The sequence below is a fragment of the Anopheles coluzzii genome, chromosome 2, assembly GCF_943734685.1.
Source record: "Anopheles coluzzii chromosome 2, AcolN3, whole genome shotgun sequence".
Lineage (NCBI taxonomy): Eukaryota > Metazoa > Arthropoda > Insecta > Diptera > Culicidae > Anopheles > Anopheles coluzzii.
The window spans coordinates 103,415,578-103,435,706 of record NC_064670.1 but is presented as its reverse complement, the minus strand read 5'-3'; the positions used below and the strand labels follow the sequence as shown (position 1 = coordinate 103,435,706).

The following is a 20,129-nucleotide window of genomic DNA, read 5'->3' as shown; positions in this document are numbered from 1 at the left end:
TTTCTCTCGGATTTCGTGACAACAAGCTCGGGCTGTGTAGGGATAGATTGTTTGGAATTTTTGGTTTTATTTTCTTCTCCTCGTTCGGGGTGTCACAGTTCCAGCACATGCTCACACAAACACACACACGCATACACGCTCTCGCTCAACATACACATTTTCACTCACACATCTCTCTCTCTATAGTGGTAAGCTTCCCCGTGATCCTCATCACCAAAGGTCCTTCTGTACGTACTGTGTGTGTATGCCTGGGGGAGTTAGTTATTGTTCATTTCTCTCTTATTCTATTGTGTATAGTGGGGGGAGGCTTTTTTGCTTATATGATTTGTGTTTGCTTTCGTGTGTCTTCTTTTCTGTGTATTTAGTAACTATTTCGATGCACAGTTGGGTGTGGTTGGGTTCATGCAGCACTGATGCAATTTGCGCATTAGCTGAATAAGCTTCCGTCTTCGTGTCTTGGTTTTACTGGTTACACTTACTTTTTCTTTCCAAGCCTTCCTCCATTTTCGATTACAATAGCATTGTTTGAATTACATTCTGTTCCTGCCTCTCTCTTCACAATCGTTTATCTACGCTTCTTTCGTACTAAATGTGGAAAGATGTCTTGCTTACATCGTGGTGCTCGGCGGCCCTCAAGTCAAGTTTTGCACTTATTTTCCTCCCTCCATACACAGTGCTACACACCACCACTGTGGTGAGAGAGTGTCTGTCCGGGTGGCGTACAGGGTAGTCCTTGCGATACAGTAGTAACGATAACAATAGAGAAAACGCATCAAACCATTTTCCTTTAATTGGGTTAGCCAGTAACGAGGATTTTACTGTCGAATAACTAACACAATGCCAATATCGACGGGGAGGATGATAAAAGCACGCGCACGACAGCAGCAATTGTGTTGATTGTTTTTTAAGTCATTGTTAGTACTCGAGAATTTGCTAAACGTGTTTGTCGTACAGGAAAAATTTTCTCTACAAAAAGGCAATTTTTCATAGCCCGGGGGGGAGGAGGTTCTTCTCACACCGCTCCGTTACCCCCGTTAACAAATTACACAATCATCCGAATAGTCTTTTTGTTGTTGTCTATAATTCGCAATAGGTTACCAATCTGAACTAAACTAACGTTAACGCACGAGTTAATCTCTTCTAGGGATTAGTGATAATACAATTTTGCGATCGAATCTGCTACCGGTCGATTCAAATATTTTTCTTTTTTTTTTTTGCTAAATTACTCGTACTCGTGGTTTCGTTCTGGCTGATCAATTGCCACCCGGGGGTGAGCGAATGCGTTTCGCCGTTAAAACGTGTACAAACGGAAAAATCAAAGACAATATTAGCTAGGAAATGAAATCGATCCTTAAAAAAGAGAAGGAAACACATTCAACGTGCGCGTGGCGTTGCTGTAATTTATGGATTTCCCTTTGTCTAGAGCGAATTTGCGTGTTAATGTTTAATATGCTCCTCATTTTGTGCCTCTTTTCGAATGCTATTTGTTCCTTTTTTGTTTTGCTTGTTTAAATAATGTTCGCTGTTACACTATATTCCGATAATACATTTGGTGAAGGTTTATGATCACTATTACAATTTTTAAAGTATCTAATGTGTATTGCTGTTGTTGTTGTGTGTGTGTGTGTGTGTGTGTGTGTGTGTGTGTTTGTGTTATGTTCTATAGATTCTCAAAAGACTTACGCGATAACAACAAATTTTCTTCACTTTCCATTGTTTTGTTTTTCTGCTTGGATATTTCAGTATTTTCAGTTGTTTGTTCTGTTTGCATGATTCAATTGCCACACGGGGCAGCTATATGCTGCTGTTCTCGCTTTGTAAAATAGTATAGAACACATCTGAATTCGTGGTAGCCAGCAGTGTATTGGTAAAGTGTACATTTTTGTTTTCGATATATTGTGATTTCGTTCATTGCGTTTTGTTCGTTCGTTCGTTTCTGCTGTGAATGATAACGATGAAACAAACAAACCCGACATTTAGTTTTTTTCCGGCCATACGACAAACGATACTAATGATAGAGTTAAAACATTAACTAATGTTTAACCACAACCGGTGTTTCGTGCGCGCTCGATGCGCACTGCCAGATTTGCGCTGTACCGTGGGTGCATCCGCCACTGCACGCATGATAAGGTTTTGTGCTCTCTAACAACTTTTGCGTTCGAATGCGTTTTAACGGTGGTGGTCGTGTGTGTGTGTGTATATGTCTTGTGTACGTGGTGCTTTTCAATGGGAAAATAACTGAAACAATCTCTTCTCTATCCATGGGCTCTACTATCCTTAACTAAACAATGTTCTAGCATCCTACTATCCTTCTCTCTCTCTCTTTTTCTCTCTTTTCAACTGCTTTTGTCGCTCGTCTTCCTTCGTCCTCGTTTGAAGTAGCTAATGTCCCGGTAGAAGAACTGTGCCTTGCCTACTAAAGTTTGATGTGAGCGCTTTTCCGCCCGCAACTAGTCGTTTTCTCACTTCCGGTTGTTTTTTTGTTTTCTTATCACACGTTACACGCTTATTTACTTCTTTTGTTTGCTATCATCAACTGTCACTGTTTGCACCTTGCACCGCCCGTTTCAAACACTACCATTCTTCCCGTCTCCCACAAGCCCGCTCACAATTCTTCATACATATACAATTTATAAAGGGTGTGCGCGGTAGTAAATGGGGGTGTGCTACCCCCCACCACCATCGCACACTTTCGTTTTAATTATAAGTTTTATCAAGATACACTTAAATGCCTAGGATAGATAGTTTCATACGGTTTTGTTCGATTTAAATTAAACTAAAAAAACACACGTAATCTTTGTTTATCTCATTGTGCGCGCTCGCTTCTTCTCCCTCCTTGCCCTGTCCCTACAGAACACACGCATCGAGAACCCCCCGCAATGCGTGCGCGTGGAATTAGCCTACAACACTAATAACGCATAGAAAAGTAAGCATTCGCGCGTCATCTTATACTTCGTAGTGTGATGCAGTGGTGCTAAACAAAAAACAAACAAACAAAACTTACACGATATCTAACAAAACAGCGCCAGTAGCAGTAAAAAGCGTAAGATTCGCTTCAAACACACTCTAAAAACACAAAACAAATTCTTGAGTAGAAGGGTTGCAAAGTAGGATTTCGGTTTCATAATTAAAATTTCACTAGTTTTAGAATGAGTTTGGAAAGGACAAAAAGAAAGAGAGACAGATAATCCTCAAAATAATCTCAAACAAAAAATGAAAGTAGTTTGTTCTAGGCTAATATGCTGTTGTCTGTGAGTGTGTTTTATGTGTTTGCAGAAAAAAGTATGCTGTATAAGTAGAAGCGGATACCGTGTCCTTCCCTAAAACACTGGAAGTGGCCGAAAACAAATATGCTTCCTCACTACCCCCACTTGAAAAGCACTTGCGACTACACACGCGTGTTTTTTCCTGTTTTCACGAGCCTGCCTTTCATTACGGTTCTCCGTTGGATCGTTTGAAGTGCCAAACAAAGATCCGTATAGTTATGATAATAGTAGTAGTAGTAGTAGTAGTAGTAGCTTTAGCGATAGTATTAGTAACAGGGGGAGGAGGAATCGTGCAATCGGCCAACCGCACGCTTTTCTCCCTCCTCTCCTTCTTTGCGCTTTTGGTATCACTGATGCAGTCTCGGGTGCGTTTGATGCGCGGGGCGCGTGCTTCTTTCATTTTTTTTTGTTTTTGTTTAGGCTGCGAGCAGATTTCGAATGTTTTTCGGCGTGTTGTCCTCGTTCAGGTGTTTCGTGGTGTAGCGGAGCGCGTTCAGCAGCGGTTCCGCCTTGACGGCCGGCTGTGCCTGCAGCAACCGGACGCAGCCCTTCACGTCGACGTGGGCGCCCCGCGCGAACGCACCGACCGGGTGGACGTGATCGTACAGTATCACCAGGCCGACCATTACTCGCAGCAGCAGCAGGTGCGTTTCTTCCCGCTCGATCTGTGCCAACAGTTTGCTGTAAGGAACCAGACAAGGAAGGAGATTAATTGTAAGCTCCATTGAAGATGGGAACTGGTGATGGGAACAATGAAGTTTTGGCCGAAATCGTTACCCACTAGTTCCGTTTTTTTGTGGAATTGATTATTCGGAGTAGGACCGGAGTCAGTTTCCGAAATCTTTTCCGGAACTCAGAACAGACTCAGGAACCGGTCCCGGAATCGATTCCGGAATTGGCTCCGGAATCGTTAATGAATTCGGAACTGGAATCGGCTCCGGAGTCGGAATCGGTTCCGGAATTGATTCCAAAAACGGAAGTTTTGGTCGGAATCGATTCCGACTTGGTCCAAATTTTTCTGGAACCAATTCCGGATAGTAGTTCCGGAGTCATTTTCCGGAATCGGCTCTTGAATCGGCTCCGGAATCGGTTTCGGATCTTCGACCAGTCCAGAATCGAATCTGGATTCGAAATCGACTCCGGAATCGGAAAAGATTCGGAATCAACTCCGGAATCGAAATCGGCTTCAGAATCGGCTACGGAATCGGAGTCGGTTCCGCAATCAGAATCGCCTCCGGAATCAAGTTCGTATCGGTATCTACATGAGAATAGGCGTTTGGGTCTTATGCACCTACTATTGTATCGATAGCCGCAAAGAACCCAAATTTACTTGTAAACGATCCATTCTCAGTAGATTTCGAAGCCGACTCCGATTCCGGAATCGGTTCCAGAATAGAATCAACTCCGAAATCGTTTCCGGTACCGGAATTGGAGTAAGTTTCGGAATCGGAATCGGTTCCGGAATTGATTCCAAAAACGGAAAAACGGAAAAAACGAAAGTTCCGATTCCGAGCTCCCACCACTAATAAGAACCAAAGAAAAAAGGGGAACACTGCTTACGGATTCTCGAGCATCCGGAGGCAAACTTTCGCCATCGTGCCGAGCGTTTCGGTCGTGTTGTCGACGTTGTCGGAATTGTCCTGCACGAACTTGGACGTCGCTTCGCTGAGCACCTTCAGCATTGGGGTTGCGTGCGCATAAAACAGTGACATCCGGTTCGCCAGCTCGGTACTGATGATCATCTCGTTCGTCTGGTCGAGCCGCTGCCGGCTGGCGATGCGTCTGTAGTAGCTGAAATCGTTCTGTATCGCAGGCGTTTTCATCTAGCAAACGAAGAATGGGAGAAGCGTTAGTGCATTCTAGCACGTCCTTCTGCTGTACTTTCTAGCAGCAGCATTCATCATTACCTTGTATTCGTCAAATTTGAGCACAAACTCCAGTATCTCGGCCAGCTGCTTCACCAGTGCCTGCTGCGTTTCCAGGTGCTGCGTTGGGTTGAGCCGGCCGCCCACCAGCTGTCCCAGCAGCTTCGGCACGATCCGTTCCAGCTCGAGGGAGTGTTCGTAGCAGCGCTTCAGCTTCTCCACCAGCGGTATCACAATGTTCCACGCCTTCTCCTGGCATTCGGGCGAGGGGTCCGCAATCGCTTCCCGGATTTCCTTACCGGCGCCCTGTAAATAAAGAAAACGAAAAAAAAAAACGGAAATAAATAGCCAATTCTATAGACTTTTAAAGACGATTCAGAACACTCAAAATCACGCCACTGAACACAAGAAGCGTTTCGTGTGTATGTGATTTCGCGCAAATCGCGTGCTCGAGAATTGAGAACAACTTTCCCTAGAAGGATTGGCGCCACCGCAAAGAACGGCATGATAATACGAATGGTATGAACGAAATCAAAACGTCAGTGGCGGCCCACTTGCTTCGAGGTTTTTTGTTGGAACATAATTGCTATCCGTGGCTTTCCGCCCGACCAGTGACAAACGATCGCGTGCAGCCTTTGGGAGGAACGCTTGTCCGTTTAAAAGCGTTGGAAAAATTGAAATTAAATCCACAAAAAAACCCTTGGCTGAAGATCGCCTCCAAAAACCGCAAACTGCCCACTCGCATGTGGTTTAATGTATCGTTTTCTCTCCAGTAGGTTGGTCACTACAGTGTCCATCCATATCGACAAGAAACGAAGCTGTGAGCGGACTAAGGGGCAAATCATCCGTTCCGTACCGATCACTTTTGCCAAAAAAGGTAATGCTGTCGCGTTAGCCCGAGTAATGATGATGCAAAGCGCCATCGATCGATCGCCTTCAGTGTGTGGCGCTGTGCCTTCGCGATGTATGCTATGCTGTGAAGCTCTCAGTCTCATTTACATCCACAACAAAATCCGAAAAAGTAACGTCCCCTCATTTATTTTCGTATTTGGATTTCGAAGACATGATGTGTGGGATTTGTGTGGGATTTGTCTAAGCGCGGCTTATGAAACAATGTTCGAAAAACATTCTTCTCGTCAATTCAGTACAGAAAAAACCCTCCTTGGAGGGCGCCATAAGACTCCAACCAGTCCACTAACCTTGACTTTAATCGCTTACAATGCGCGCGCTCTACCATACGCCTTTCGAGCCGTTTGTGTCTCTTATCATTTCACCTCCTCCTCCTACTCCTACTCCTACTCCTGCTCCACGTTCGAGTTGATTCAGTTTACACCAAAAAGCCCTAGCAATACAGTTCGCGGTCGGGCCCTGGAGAGTTGCGAACTTGGATCAACACCATATCACCACCCTTGTCATGTCCATCAACCCCCCCCCCCCCATTTCCTCCCCATCCCATCCGACAGGGCGGTAGCCAATGCGACGGTAGGGAGAAAAGATGACGCGTGCGGACGTCTCGCGGACGTTTCCTATTTCCCTTCACACACACACACACACACATCCGGTGGTGCGCCCCAGGAGGTTGATGCGTTGATGATGGGAGATGGGGGAGGAGATTGGCAAGCCAATGCCTTTTTCGGGGACAGATAACACAGTGGAGTGGTGGGGTTTGTAGAAGTGCGCTTTATTGTGCGCACAGCACGCAAATGTGTCTGCTGGGGGTGTCGTATCTCGTGCGTTTATTATTCGTTTTAACCCTCGAAAATGGCTGTATCCCGTTGGTTTGATAAGTATAAGCAAGCGTTTGGTACAAAAACACATGGCATTAGATATCATTTTAGTCATTCTAAGATAGTCGAGTCACCGAAGGGTTAATAGACAAATCAAGCTACACGTACAGCAATGGGGTAAATGGGCAATAAGCTTCTGCTGGTACTGGTACTGCTGTGCAGGCCGCCACACCACTTCATTCACAATGGTTTGTTTTTCCGCTGCCGTCATAATGTTGGCGCATAAATTATCGCCAGCCCTGTCCGCGGCCCGCTACCATCATTCGGGGGGCGACTCATTCGCCGTGTCTAAACAACATGATTTTGGAACTTACGCGGCAAAAGGGAAGAGGTGGATACCGGATGAATCATTATTGGTGTTTGTCTTCGACTTCTCTCTTTTATTAGCGAATGTATACGCAAAACTACACCGTATTACACGCTGGCGCACGCGGATGGCGATCATCAGAATGTTTGCTCAATCGATTCGTTCATACAAGCAGAAGATAAACACACACGCTCGGGATCGTAAAATCGATCGACTTTGGTTTGCTTTTTGCGCTCCATTTTAGAGCCATTCTTACGATAAAAAGGTAAAATATTATTCAGGCTTATCCCATTTTTTTTTCTTTGGCTCAACAACCGATGTCGCTCAAGGCCTGCCTGTACCCACTTGTGGGCTTGGCTTTCAGTGACTAATTGATTCCCCCCCCATAGCAGGATAGTCAGTCCTACGTATAGCGGCGCGGTCTATTTGGGGATTGAACCCATGACGGGCATGTTGTTAAGTCGTACGAGTTGACGACTGTATTACGAGACCGGCTTATCCCATACATAGGATTTAATTGTTCAGCTACTTTCTTCTCATTGGAATCCAACAGTTTTGGCTCAATTTGAGTATGAGAACATTAACAAAGTGAAATTAAAATCCATCTCTAACACGATCGAGCTTTAAAATTGTTCACCAAATCGACACTCCATCGGCACTCCATCCAAAACGGAAAAAGGAGCAAGAGTTCTTCCTCTTAAACCCTCCACGATAAGACAGAAAATGCTCAAAATGCTTTCGCTCGAGGCTAAACCCATTTACGGACGACAGGGTTCGTTTTTTCTCTTTCTTCGCGTGACGTGACCGGGAAAGAAATGCTTCAACGTGCACACAGCAAGAGAAGTGGTGGCGTTGTCCTTACAACGAAGGGGGCCAAACAGCAAATAAGTCCAACGTTTCATTCGCACCTTTGCACAAGCCAGAGAACGGGTCCCCCTCCCCCCATTCGTATGTTAAAGTTGTTTGACATCTTGAAGACTTTTTTTGACTTCATTTTCCCTTCTTCGTGCCACCAACCCGAGATGAGATGCAATCAAGCAGTTAATAGGCCACAACTCTACCCGGCTCACCTGCTCGACGATGATGATGATGGGCGGCTGTTTTCTTCTTAATTCTATTTACCACCACCACCGGGGAAGAGAACTCCAAAACGTCGCGGAGAACTCCAAGTGTCGTCGCTACCGAGTTTTTCTTCTCCCCAGGCGCTAATGGCAATTTCACATTAATTCACGCCAAATTAATGAAATAATGATCGTGCCCTCATACACACTCTGTCTCTCACTTCATGGAGTGTGGTTGGAAGTGAGTGTGAAATGAAGGTTTAAAGTATCGTCTCGTTTGCTTCAGAACAGGGACTAGCTTACAACGGCAACTTCTCTTCAAAAGAACGAACGGCCTCCTCTTCGCCAACGGTTCAAAAGGCTTTTGTGCAAGCTGGACAATGCACGCGCACTGCAATACTGCGACAGTGACAGTCCAAACTAGCACCCGCATTGGTTGTAATTGTGCAACAACCTTTACACACGCAAAAAAAGCACCCAGATCCTGTGCACGTGTACACGTTCACGAGCTCATTCATTACGAATTTCTGCCTGCGTTTCTGTTGCGCCAGCGGGACCGGTGGTGTGGAATGCATTCTCGAGAGGTTATTGCACTTTATTACGCTCGGTGTCTCGCGAAGCAGAACAATAAAAGGACGAGAGAATATTCGTATCCTTTTAATCGTCTTTCGAGTGTAAGGTGTGAAAAACGCACCAGTATCAGCTGGTACATTGCTGCGCTGGTAGTGTGTGTGTGTAACCGAGAGAAAACGTGGGCCCTCTTCACAAACCAAGCTTACACATCATTCCACATTTTCCAGGTGATAAAGCGTCCGCTCTAGTGATGTGCTCTCTAGAGCGTATCCACGACTCCGATCCAACTCTGCCTATTGTCAGTCTGATTCCGATACCGGCGAAATGGGAACCACTAGTTCCGCCCGGAGTCGGAGTCGTCGGGAGTCGTAGTCGTATGGGACGGAGTCTTTTGGAGTCGTCCGGAGACTTTTGGAGAGTTTTGGAGTATTTTGGAGTCTTTTGGAATTTTTTGGAGTTTTTGGAGTTTTTTGGAGTCTTTTGGAGTCTTTTGGAGTCTTTTGGAGTCATCCACAGTTGTTCGAAGTCGTCCTTAGTCAACCGGAATTAGAGTCGGTTGAAGTTAACTGGAGCCGTCTGGTAATCAGGTATTTATTTTGTTGTGTTTTTTCAGTGTTTTTTTGTGCGTCCTCTTCGTATACCTTTGTTACGAAGTTGGTCTCTGGACGACTCTGGACGACTTCGCAGAATTCCGGACGACTCCGAAAGACTCCGACCCGGACATCTATGATTCCGGATGACTACGACACCGGACGACTTCGAAAGACTACGACTCCGGATGACTACGACAGCGATGACTACGACTACGACTCTGGACAACTCCGACTCCAGTCAACTCCAACTCCGGATAATGCTGTGCGGGCCTACCTTCCAGATTTGGTTCCGAAATAGTCAGATTCGGATCGGAGTCGACTCCGGATGTTTGCCAAACTTTACCCATCACTAGTCAGAGCTCCTAACATCTCTCAGGAGATGGCACGCATCCGGTTTGAAGTACACCACACTCGCGCATTTTTCTTTCTTTCGGAACGTTTAAAATAGGGCACGAGACGATAGCGCGCTAACGTTGTCATCTCTGAACTTATCTCTTGGACAAGGGGAGGGGCTTTTTTTTAAATAGACATAGATGATGCCAAAATGTGGTCTAGTAAATGAATCCTCAGGCAGCTGTTAACACAACATGCTCTCGTTCCACCGTCAAGTCGACTTGAAATTGAATAAAGCTGTACGCCTCAAGTGATGTTTTGCAGTTCGCCGGGATAGTACGGAAGGTTGGGTTGTGGAAGCTTTAAACCCACTCTTTATCGCTTCGTCTGTTCTGCAACGGTAAGCTGTGTTTAGTTTTCTGCACTATATCATTCTGTTCTTTTTTTGTGTGTGAGCAAGATAAGAATAACAGAAGCAGAAGAATTGCACCGGAAAAAGCCTCAATCTGCCCATCACTTATGCTTGGGTTTTTGCATTCCACTATCGGGAGTGTTCTCTATCTGATTATGGTAACAGTGAAGGAACGCTTGTCGGGTGGGTCAGTGATATGGAGAGTACCGTACAATACATGGATGGCTGCTTATTTGCTATCTTTCCTAAACTTCCTCCCGTGCGGTTGCGTGCTTCGGGGAAATTGAGCACCAAGAATTGAGTAGGTCTTCTAGCCACGATTTCGATAAGTGGCACACACAATGCCCATACAATCACGTGTCACGGAACGATTCGATAGTGATAGATTCTACTATCCTCCCCCCCCCCCCCCCCCCTTAATAGTACCGGCACATGATAACCCTCTGCGCGTAGGAACATTCCCTTAAAGGCAGCAAAAGTGCTTACTTCTAACTTCCAACGGTGGCGGAACAGGAAACGATCGGAGTTCAACCGAACGGAACACGTGCCGCCTTATGTGTGTGTGTGCGCGGTGAAATGTTGCCGCTTTTTTGTTCTTCTCCATCCACCCCGCATCGTACACCGTGTGTTTACGCTTCACGTACTTCCTTCTTCTCTAGGCCACGTCCAGCCGGAACGAGAAAGAGAGAGAGAGAGAGAGAGATAGAGTCTCGGCCGTACGTAATCGGATTAGGTAAATTGTTTATGCGATACCGTTCGATGATTGAATGCTCCAACCCCGGCCTGGCTTGGCTGCGGCTGCTAATTACCTTAGCGAAACGAATTGTCCATGCAAAACGGCATCCGGGGTAAAGTCTCGGTGGATGGATATGGGGATGGAGGGCTTTCCTTTAACGTTCTTCTTCGCGGGGTGTTTTCGAGGGGTAGTTGTTAGACAGTAGCATAGCAAATTATGTACAATCTAAACTGCTCCATTACTTTCGTGATTTGTAGTTCAATCTTTTGTCTGCCTCTGCTTTAGTACTGCGCCTCATGCATATCTAAACTAAGCATTAATTTGCTTTTTTGTAGCTTTACATCAAGTCATTAAAACGCTAGCAATCGTTTCTTTTTTTCCGTCTCGAATATTTATCACCCAATATTTTACATAAGTAGCAAGAAAAAAAGAGCAGGAAAAAGGCGAGCATTTCATAATTATGTCCGACCGCATGCCCCTTGTCACCGTGCCAAACTCGTCATCACCATCAGCACGTCCACATCACTGTCACATCTTCACATTCACCTTCAAAAAACCGGCCCCAACTGTTTTCCACGCTTTTTTCCCCCTTTTCCTAGCTCTGATTTATAATCACTCATCAACCCTCAATCGAAAACGGTTCGCAGCGGGAAAAGGCATGTGTATTAATAAATCATGTCGCGACTTCCAATCCCATCCGAACGCAAAACCAGCTAGACCGCAGCATGGTCCCACCAGAGTTTTGCGAGGGATTATTAGGTAAAACCCCCAACTCCGTAACAGAATAGCGCGTTTGGAGGGCATATGTGTGTTGCTGGCTCTGGGTCGAAATGCATTCAAGTTTTTGCTGCTGCACTGCGGCCGCCGGTGGTTGTACTTTATGCATGCTCGAGTTACTCTCTCAGATTTTGAACTGTTTTTCTTCTCGCATTAGTTACGATCTGCTGATGATACGCACTAATGGGGGAGACACAACAACAGTCCAATGGCAGTAAGGTGCTGCAATAAGAATCGCCCGGTGGAGCATCGGGTTGGGTGTGTTGCATTGCAAATGCCCCAGTGGGGAGGCTCGATCAGCTTTCCTCGACAAGCGCAACCAACCGACCGACCGAGAGCAAGATACATAATTAATTATTTAATCAACATGCATGCGGCCGGGGGGGGGGGGGGGAGGTGGACTGCTCCGTGGAATTGCATTTTCAGGCGGGGAAGATCAGCGGCATTTCTAGCAGCGCTGATGAGTATGCAGCCGAGCATGAAAATAAATCAGCAGCAGCCCTGCGCGCATGAAGGGGCGCGTTTACACTTCAAAGTGAGCAAAAACACACACACACACACTTCGTTCACTTAGAACGTCTTGGGCAGAAATGGATTCGATGGTGGATGGTGTTTTTGCACAGGTTAACGACATACCAACGAAACGACGGGAGTGCCGGGATTCCTTTCCCCGCGATGCCAGACGAATAACCGTTTTACCAAACCGTGCTCAATCCAGCGTTCCTTTCTTGCCGTCAGCGAGCCGTGTTGATTGATTGATTGGTCAGGAAATCAATTGAACGGCTGACCGAGATTTGTGTGTGTGTGTTTTATACCATCACCACCACCCCCCGTCTCCGTTTGCAACTGATTTGTGTTACTTGGCTTCTGATCTTGCAGCGCGCGCGTTGTGTTGCAGATAAATTAATGTTCAAACGATAAGCTACCGCCCGATCACAAATCGAGCCGATCATTAAACAGCACACGGAAATAGACACACATAATGGAACTATAGTTGTTAGTAGTAAGGTGTTGATGATGAAATGTTGCACCTTTTTGCAACCGGATGTAATACTGAGAGCTTTGGGGATTAGAGTGGAAAGAAATAGGCAGTAAAAAAAATGCTCCCAGTTATTGTTATTTTTACAGATAAAGTTACAGTAATGCAGCAACTATTTCAACTTCGTCTAATGCTACCACAAACCCAATCAATAAGCTGATTTTGACAATAAACACATGACTGAAAGGGTAAAACGGCATCCAGTTACCTTCTCAACGCGATGGAGTGACACAATAAAAGCCGTCTACTACTAATGTGCTCAATCTACTGTTCTAATATTACACTCTTTCCATCCAAAATGATGTTTCGCACCTGACGGCACAGAAAAGTCATCGACATTAGGAAGGGGGCCCCGGGATGCAATGGGATCATCCGATATAGTTGGGTTCTTTGCACGCTAACCCAACAAACTATTCCTCTTCCACCTACACACACAGAGACGACCTGAAACCAACACGTAATCGTGGGCACGGAGGAGGGAGAGAGCGTACAACATACCGCATCATGACACACGACACCCGGTCGCAATTTGACGCGGGCACACATTACACCTCTCTCCAGGCAGCTTTGCAGCAGCAGCCTGCACGATGTCAGTCCATCGACACTGTTTCTAGCCGCGGTTTTTTCACCCACACACCACACTCCGGCTATTGTGCAGCCGGTCAAACACAGCAAATTGCTGAGCTCGACGGGCTGGGGGGAGATCCGTTGCAGATTGCATTATCGTACAGAGAGAAGCTCGTGCCCCCGTGTGTGATGCATACTAACACTCCGAGCCCTACCAGTTGTCAGGGGGGCGGACGCGCGAAGAAGGCGCGAAGATTAGCACAGGATTTTATGAATATAACCTTGTGTTGGACGGTTTGGTCGGACGCACACACAACGGCGCAACACGGTGCGCGCGCGCGCGACAAAACGGTGATGATGAGGACAACAATTTGGTCTATTTTCTTGACGGCGACGACAATGATGCACCACCCCTTCAACTGCACAATCAAGGCAGTGGCAAGCATATGATTTGCTGATGGGGGATGATACCGAGCACCGACGCCCTCGCCCATTGTCGGTTTTTAGCACATCTGTGTTCGCGGTGTCGTTTTTCGCGGTTCCCTTTCCGCCGGCCGCACCAGCACTGAGGTTATTATGCTGCTTGCTTACCTAAAACGAGACAGAGAAAAGCAAACGGCGATGATTAGAGGAGATCCATTTGCCAGTATCTAGGTCAGAACAGTGTCTGCGTGTGTGCTAGGGGAGAGACAAGCATCAGCAACATGCTCGGTGGTCGGTGCAGAGACTAAAAGTGAACAGTTTACATTATAGATAACTGGTGGCTTCCGTGTTCTGTCTTTTGCAACTCTAGTTGGATCTTGACGATGTGCCAAGAATTAGCGAGAAAACAGTCGCGTCTACTGCAGACACGATGTGTTGTATGTTGCCGTTAACTTTCGTTTTCCTTCCTCAGGATCAACCGCTCGACGATGTTCAGACGATTGCATGACGTCAAACGCAGGATTCCGCTTCCGTTAGGAGTGTTTATTTTAGCCCGGCAAAACCCCCCGCAGCTCTAAACACTTTTACAGTGCAAGGCATACACACAACGCCTGGTTGCATCGGTAGTGCAGCACGTGTTGGCAATTCCATGGACGGCGAAATTCGCCCACAGCATCACAGCATGCGAGAAACGATCGAGAAACGATGTTGGTCGCTTATCACTCCCCCATCGGTTGCACCGTAGCCAACAGGACTCGTTATCTCGTCGAAGTTGTTTCGTGCAAGCGTCTCCAGAGAACCATCCCTCTCTTTTCCTTCGTCTGGATAGTTAGGGCTTTTCCAGTGTTAAACAGCAGCAGCAGCAGTCGGGCGACGAACCAAATCAATTTTTCATACAAATCTTCACAGCCGATCTTTCCCTATGCAATGTTCCACAGCTGAACAGTTCTTTTGATAAGGATGGCGACAAACACCACTTCCACCAACACTCTATGGGAGCTCTAGGGATTTTCTTCTCTGACCCCATTTCGAATTTGCTGTAAAATTGCAAAAGAAAAGTGTAATGATGGAGGAAAAAAATCGTGCTATAGAGTGTGGGCATACGATTGTCATCGCCTTACACCATATCAAGGGCGGAAGATGTCTTTTAACGAGAGAAAAAAAAAAAAAACAGGGAGCTGAGGCAAATTGTGTGAGCAGATGCGAAATTGGATCCCACTTTCCCTGCTACAGGTGTCACAGAACTGCCTCACAGAACGAACAAACGCGTTAAATCCTCGGGGGAAATTCACACTAAAGGTATGGCAGAGGTCTATGAAGCCGCGGGGCGGAAGCAGATGAAGATGTGCTTTCAATTCATTAAGAATTCAGCAACCCCTCAAATCTTGCTGCTCTTGTGGCACACTCTTTTCGGGTTGAGGAAAGCAAAAGAACGAGAAAAGGGTGATGGTCTTTTCGTTTCACTTTAAAGGTAAAGATGTTTCGCGTTGCTTTTGGAGTGAGAAGAACGGAAGGATAGTTATTTCAAATCCCTCGCAGGACACGAAATTCCACCTTCCAACACAGGCTCCAGCACGGTTTTCAATGGCGCTTTTTCACCACCATTCGGGTTTGTGCTTTATTGGGAGGAGAGAGAGAAAAAGAACGAGGCGAATTTAAATATTCTTGTCGTTTGTCGTTGTCGTTTTTGTTGTTTCATTACGGTAGTGGTTGCAGATAAGAGCCCGTGTCTTTGCGCGTTTCTGCAGCGACCTCGACCTAGAGCAAAGATATTATTTTATTTGCAAGCACGTAAACAGTGTGCACACTACTGGGGGGCACATTTGTTTGTGAAGTTCAAGCGAGAGAAGAACGTGTCTAGAATGTGTTTGCTGATTTAATTCTTGTTTCAGAGTCTGCATGAAACATACACGTAGTACAACAAAGTGTTAAGAGTTTTCCAAACAAAAAGCTGGATAATAGTTCCAGTGGAGTCCAAAAGACAAACGCAAAGACAAGAATATCCCGCCATCATTGCTCACAGGCAGTGCTGAAAAATGTCATGAGTATCACGAGATTTTTACCAACGAAAACAATGAACATATCCGTGGTAGCTTGATGCTCATTGCTGATAGTCAATAAAAGTGCATCATGACATGCTGAACACGACATGTGAATTCTTGAGTCCAACGCGATACTCTGACTGACAAGCTTAGTCATGAAAATAATCATGATTTTTTCTGACTGTGAACAGTGCTGCCAAATGCCACTGTTTCAGTCATTAACACTCATGACTGAAATGAAGCTCATATCAGATCACGTATACAACGGACATGATCAGTGACGATACTCAAACAGTTGGAGAATCAATCACATGCTTGGTGACATTTTGATTAGCACCCAACTCTTGGTTACTCACTTGGTCACGACATTTTTGTCGACGATAATCACGACATTCTTGGAATATACTTGGCGCGTGGGCTCTAACAACAAAATGAGCATGCTTTCTCCCTCTGTTTGTTATGATTATCTGTCGGGTCAAACAGAGCGAGAAAACATGCTCATTTTGTTTCTTGGAAGCACTCGCACGCACCTCATACTCGCACTCCACATCTCCCATGACTGACCAAGAATTGGTTGCAAACAATGTCACCAAGCATGTGATGGTCACACCAACTGTTTGAGGCTCGCCTCTGATCATTACAGTAGAACTCGTGACGCTGACATGATTTTGTTTCAGTCGCAATTTGTCATGACTATGTCAGTGACATTTTGCAAAACTCATCACATTAACAAAAAAGTCATTATAATGTGACTGACCAAGCGATGGTCGCAAACATGTCATGAGCATGTATTGGTCACAACAAGCGTTCTGAGTATCACCTCTGATTATCGCAATTGAGTACGTGACACTGATATGGATTTTGTTTCAGTCAGATTTTTTTATGACATTGACGGTGACATTTTGCAGCACTGCTCACAGGTGTAACGGGTCCTCCTCCATCATCTTTGAAGTGTTACTGTACAACACACATCCATCCAGCAAATACACCGTACCCGGGTGTGGTGGGTGGGTTGAGCTTGTGTTTGCTTACCAAGCCATGCAAAACAGACGACTGACCTAAATGCAGAGCACGCTCTCTACCCCAACCTAGAACGGGGACTTTGGGAGGGTGTGTCGGTTGAGCAAATTCCACCAACAAGAAGAAACTAACACACAATTCACGAATTCTTCGCGGTTGTGCATTCGCGCATAGACGCCTAGGCGATTGTATTAGAAGAAGCGAGTATAAAAACGCCTTGTATAAAAAGTATAAAAAACCATGTGGCACAAACGTGGTACAACGACGACCACGACGATCGATGTGCTGGAATAGAATGGCCACCCACTGCTGACTGGGGCAAATGGTGGCGCAATCCGTGCTCCAATTTTTGCAATCTATTCCAGCACCAGCAGAGCGTTTAAATAAAGCGTTAAATTGTACTATAATATACGCTTGTTTTCAGCAGTTTACTGCAACGCCCTTCCCGCATCCTTCAACTTCCGGAATGAAAGTGTTTCCTCCTTGTTCTTGTTCTTTGGTGCAAAGAATCTTACAACACAACTGCACCTTTTTGAAAACATAATTTTCCACTCCAACAGGGCCACACAAAAACAACAGACGCGCGCAGAAGGTGAAACTTTTATGGTACCCCAGCACGAAGCTTTTGCTGCTTTTTTGCCTGCTTTTTTGTTTTAATAAGAAAAGGGTTACACTCGTCATGCACGCGATCAACATAAATTTCTTCGCAAAACTGGTCCTTCTACCCCGATTTGTGTTGCAGGACGAAAGGACGGAACTTTCTTCCCAATAGTCCCCCCCCCCCGTGTTCCGGCCAGGTGTAATATGCCCGGAACAGAGTCGTACGAAAACAGCAATGCCGGAACGCTATGCTCTCGTCGTGAACGGGACGTGGAATGTCAACTAAATAATTTTACAGTTTAGAACCGAACCGGAATGTGTGTCACAGTGGTGTATGGTGCAGTTGCTTTTCGTCTTTTTCGTTTTTCAAAAGCAATGAATGATGCCATTCATAAAACCATTCAGCACAGCGCAGAACGATAAATTCGCAACCTGGAAAGCCCGGTTTTCCAGGTCATTGATTAAAGTTGACCTTCAATGTAAGGAAATGCGGAGGGGAGGTAAAGAAAGAGCGAGTGAAGAGGAGCAAGGGTTCTACCATCTTTCACCTTTTAAACGTTTGAAGCGCGGTAGAGAAAGCAAGAGAATCGGAGTTGATACTATTTCTGGGCAGCCCATTCAAAACCAAGCAAGCAAGATGTCAGGCAAAGGTCAAATAGATAATGAAGCGATGACTTGTCCGGCATAATCGGCGGCTGAGGGTTTGGTTGGAGGTAGTAGGTTGAGAGGGGGTCATCTTTCCAGAAGAAAGTGTTTTTTTTATTGATGCAGCAAGCTAATCAGAACAACAGTCCATCTTAATGGCAACCAGTGGCACACACGTGTGTGGTGTGATTCATTTTTGGGGCGTAAGGGTTTATTATCTCTAAATTATAGGTCACAGGGTTGTAAATGTATGCACTAGAAGCATTTTACAAAAACTTTTGAGAATGTTTCCTAAAGCCTTCCCACTGTGCAATAATCCACCAGTTCCGAGGGACAGATTGTATCGTGGCGGCGTTAGAATCAATCTCGTTCCACTCACCGCTCGCGAGGTCTTCCACCTATTGCGAAGCATATATTGTGTGAGCCAAACTTCAATGAAGAACCTAGGCAATCAGATGCTTCGGCCCCTCTTGTTTTGTCGCACGGGTTTAAAATCCCCGCTTTAAATTAACTTTGTACCCCGCCCGGGTCAAAAGGCCACGTGACGTCGTGCCTATGATGTATTGGTGTGGCTAGGGCTCCACCTTCGTTGTTCCCCCCTAATTGTGTTGTTTCATGCAATCGTTTCACTGCAGTTGATGTCCGTCACAGCTGGTGCGCCCTTTGTTTTTTTGGGTCTGCTTCAGTAATAGTAGAACCCCCCCCCCCCCCCACCCAAACCCAACGCGGCCGGTGGTGTCCGATTTCTCCCATGGAATGTTGTGGTGTATTGTAAAGCGACCACCATCGTCGTCGTTTGTCAACCACGCGACTCCAAGCAGAATTAGAGATACCAGAATGCAAACTACTACGCGTGATGGAAAAACACAGAAGAGAGCAGAGGAGCGATGGCTCGAAACAGCTGTATTTTGCAACAAAACCACTGCAAACACACCCCTTCCGTGTGTGTATGTTGCGTGTGGAAAGGGCAGAAGGTGGAAGACACTGACGAGTGAGTGAATCTGAAGGCGTTTCACTGTTTGGTGTAGTAGCCTTGGCTTACAAACCTGCGGTGCTGCGGGTGCACATGGAAGCAGCCTATGCACTTTCAGCCCCGTCGGAAGCAGTGTGTTGCAGTGAAAGAAGCAACCCCTCCCCAAATGTTAACCTCTGACACATACCAACCCCGTCCGGAAGGGTAGATTGTAGTTGCATTTCGAATTCTTGGCATTTTTGTGCCGCAGTTCCGATTACATAATACCCTCGCAGGGGGTTTTGTGTTGTGGTTGCTGTCTACAAGCAAAGACGGGGGGTTGTATGCGCTCTAGATAAAGAAGGGTTCTTTAACACTACCTAGTACACTCGATACCAGTTTGTAAGGAGGTTTTAAATGTCTGACAAGGGATAAGAGTAAAAACCAATTAACTTGTGTGTTATTATGTTTTTGTTTGCCTTTAAAAAGCAAGTCGTTTTTTTACCTTAAAGACCTGACTTATTTTTTCCTGGCATTTACAAACCTTGGATTTACTTCTTATTGTTTCTTTTAATTATTCAAAACCTGTCTTGTTATATGAATGTTGCAAATATAAGATTCGATTAATACCAACCAGACATAAACAATCTTCAATATGAGGCATTCGCTCAGGATTAGATTCGAACAAACGTCCTGCGGTGTATGAAACGGTACCGTTGGCACGGCACCATACGCTCGCCTCGCTCAGCATAACGCAGAGCGTCTATATAAGCTGCCTATTATCTTAGTACAACAAGAGATTCAATGACACAAATCAAACAAAAGGCGCATATCATTCTTATCGCCTTACCGTTTATTTTATCGATACGTTTTGCAACTTGAATTCTTCTTGCTGAGTCCGAGCACGCATCTTCATTTTGTGGGATTATTTTCGCGCTTATCCAAAACGCAATACTCCCCCCCTCCCCTCCTTTCTTATGTTCTACGCGAGTGAAAGGAATTCCGGTGTTTCAGTGCGTCTGGCGCGTGAGTCACAATGGCCCGCTCAGCAGCTAACTACACTGCTTCTTTCCACCTCCTGGATATCTTCGCTTTATTTATTTTAACACCATGAACATCGAGGAAAAGGCC

The 20,129-nt window shown here is 45.7% G+C and overlaps 1 protein-coding gene across 4 annotated transcripts in view; it reads right to left on the bottom strand.

Moving 5' to 3' along the window:
• Window positions 1-43: 43 nt before the first annotated feature.
• Window positions 44-20,129, bottom strand: part of LOC120947918 (CYFIP-related Rac1 interactor B) — a 36,973-nt gene continuing 16,887 nt past the window's right edge. For all 4 annotated transcript variants that reach the window (XM_040363746.2, XM_040363747.2, XM_049606919.1 and 1 more), the window contains exons 3-5: window positions 5,174-5,437; window positions 4,827-5,089; window positions 44-3,947 (exon numbers count right to left, since the gene is read on the bottom strand). In XM_040363746.2, coding sequence (XP_040219680.1) covers window positions 3,683-3,947; window positions 4,827-5,089; window positions 5,174-5,437 — 792 coding nt within the window. In that variant the 3' untranslated portion in view covers window positions 44-3,682. The remainder of the gene's footprint in view (window positions 3,948-4,826; window positions 5,090-5,173; window positions 5,438-20,129) is intronic.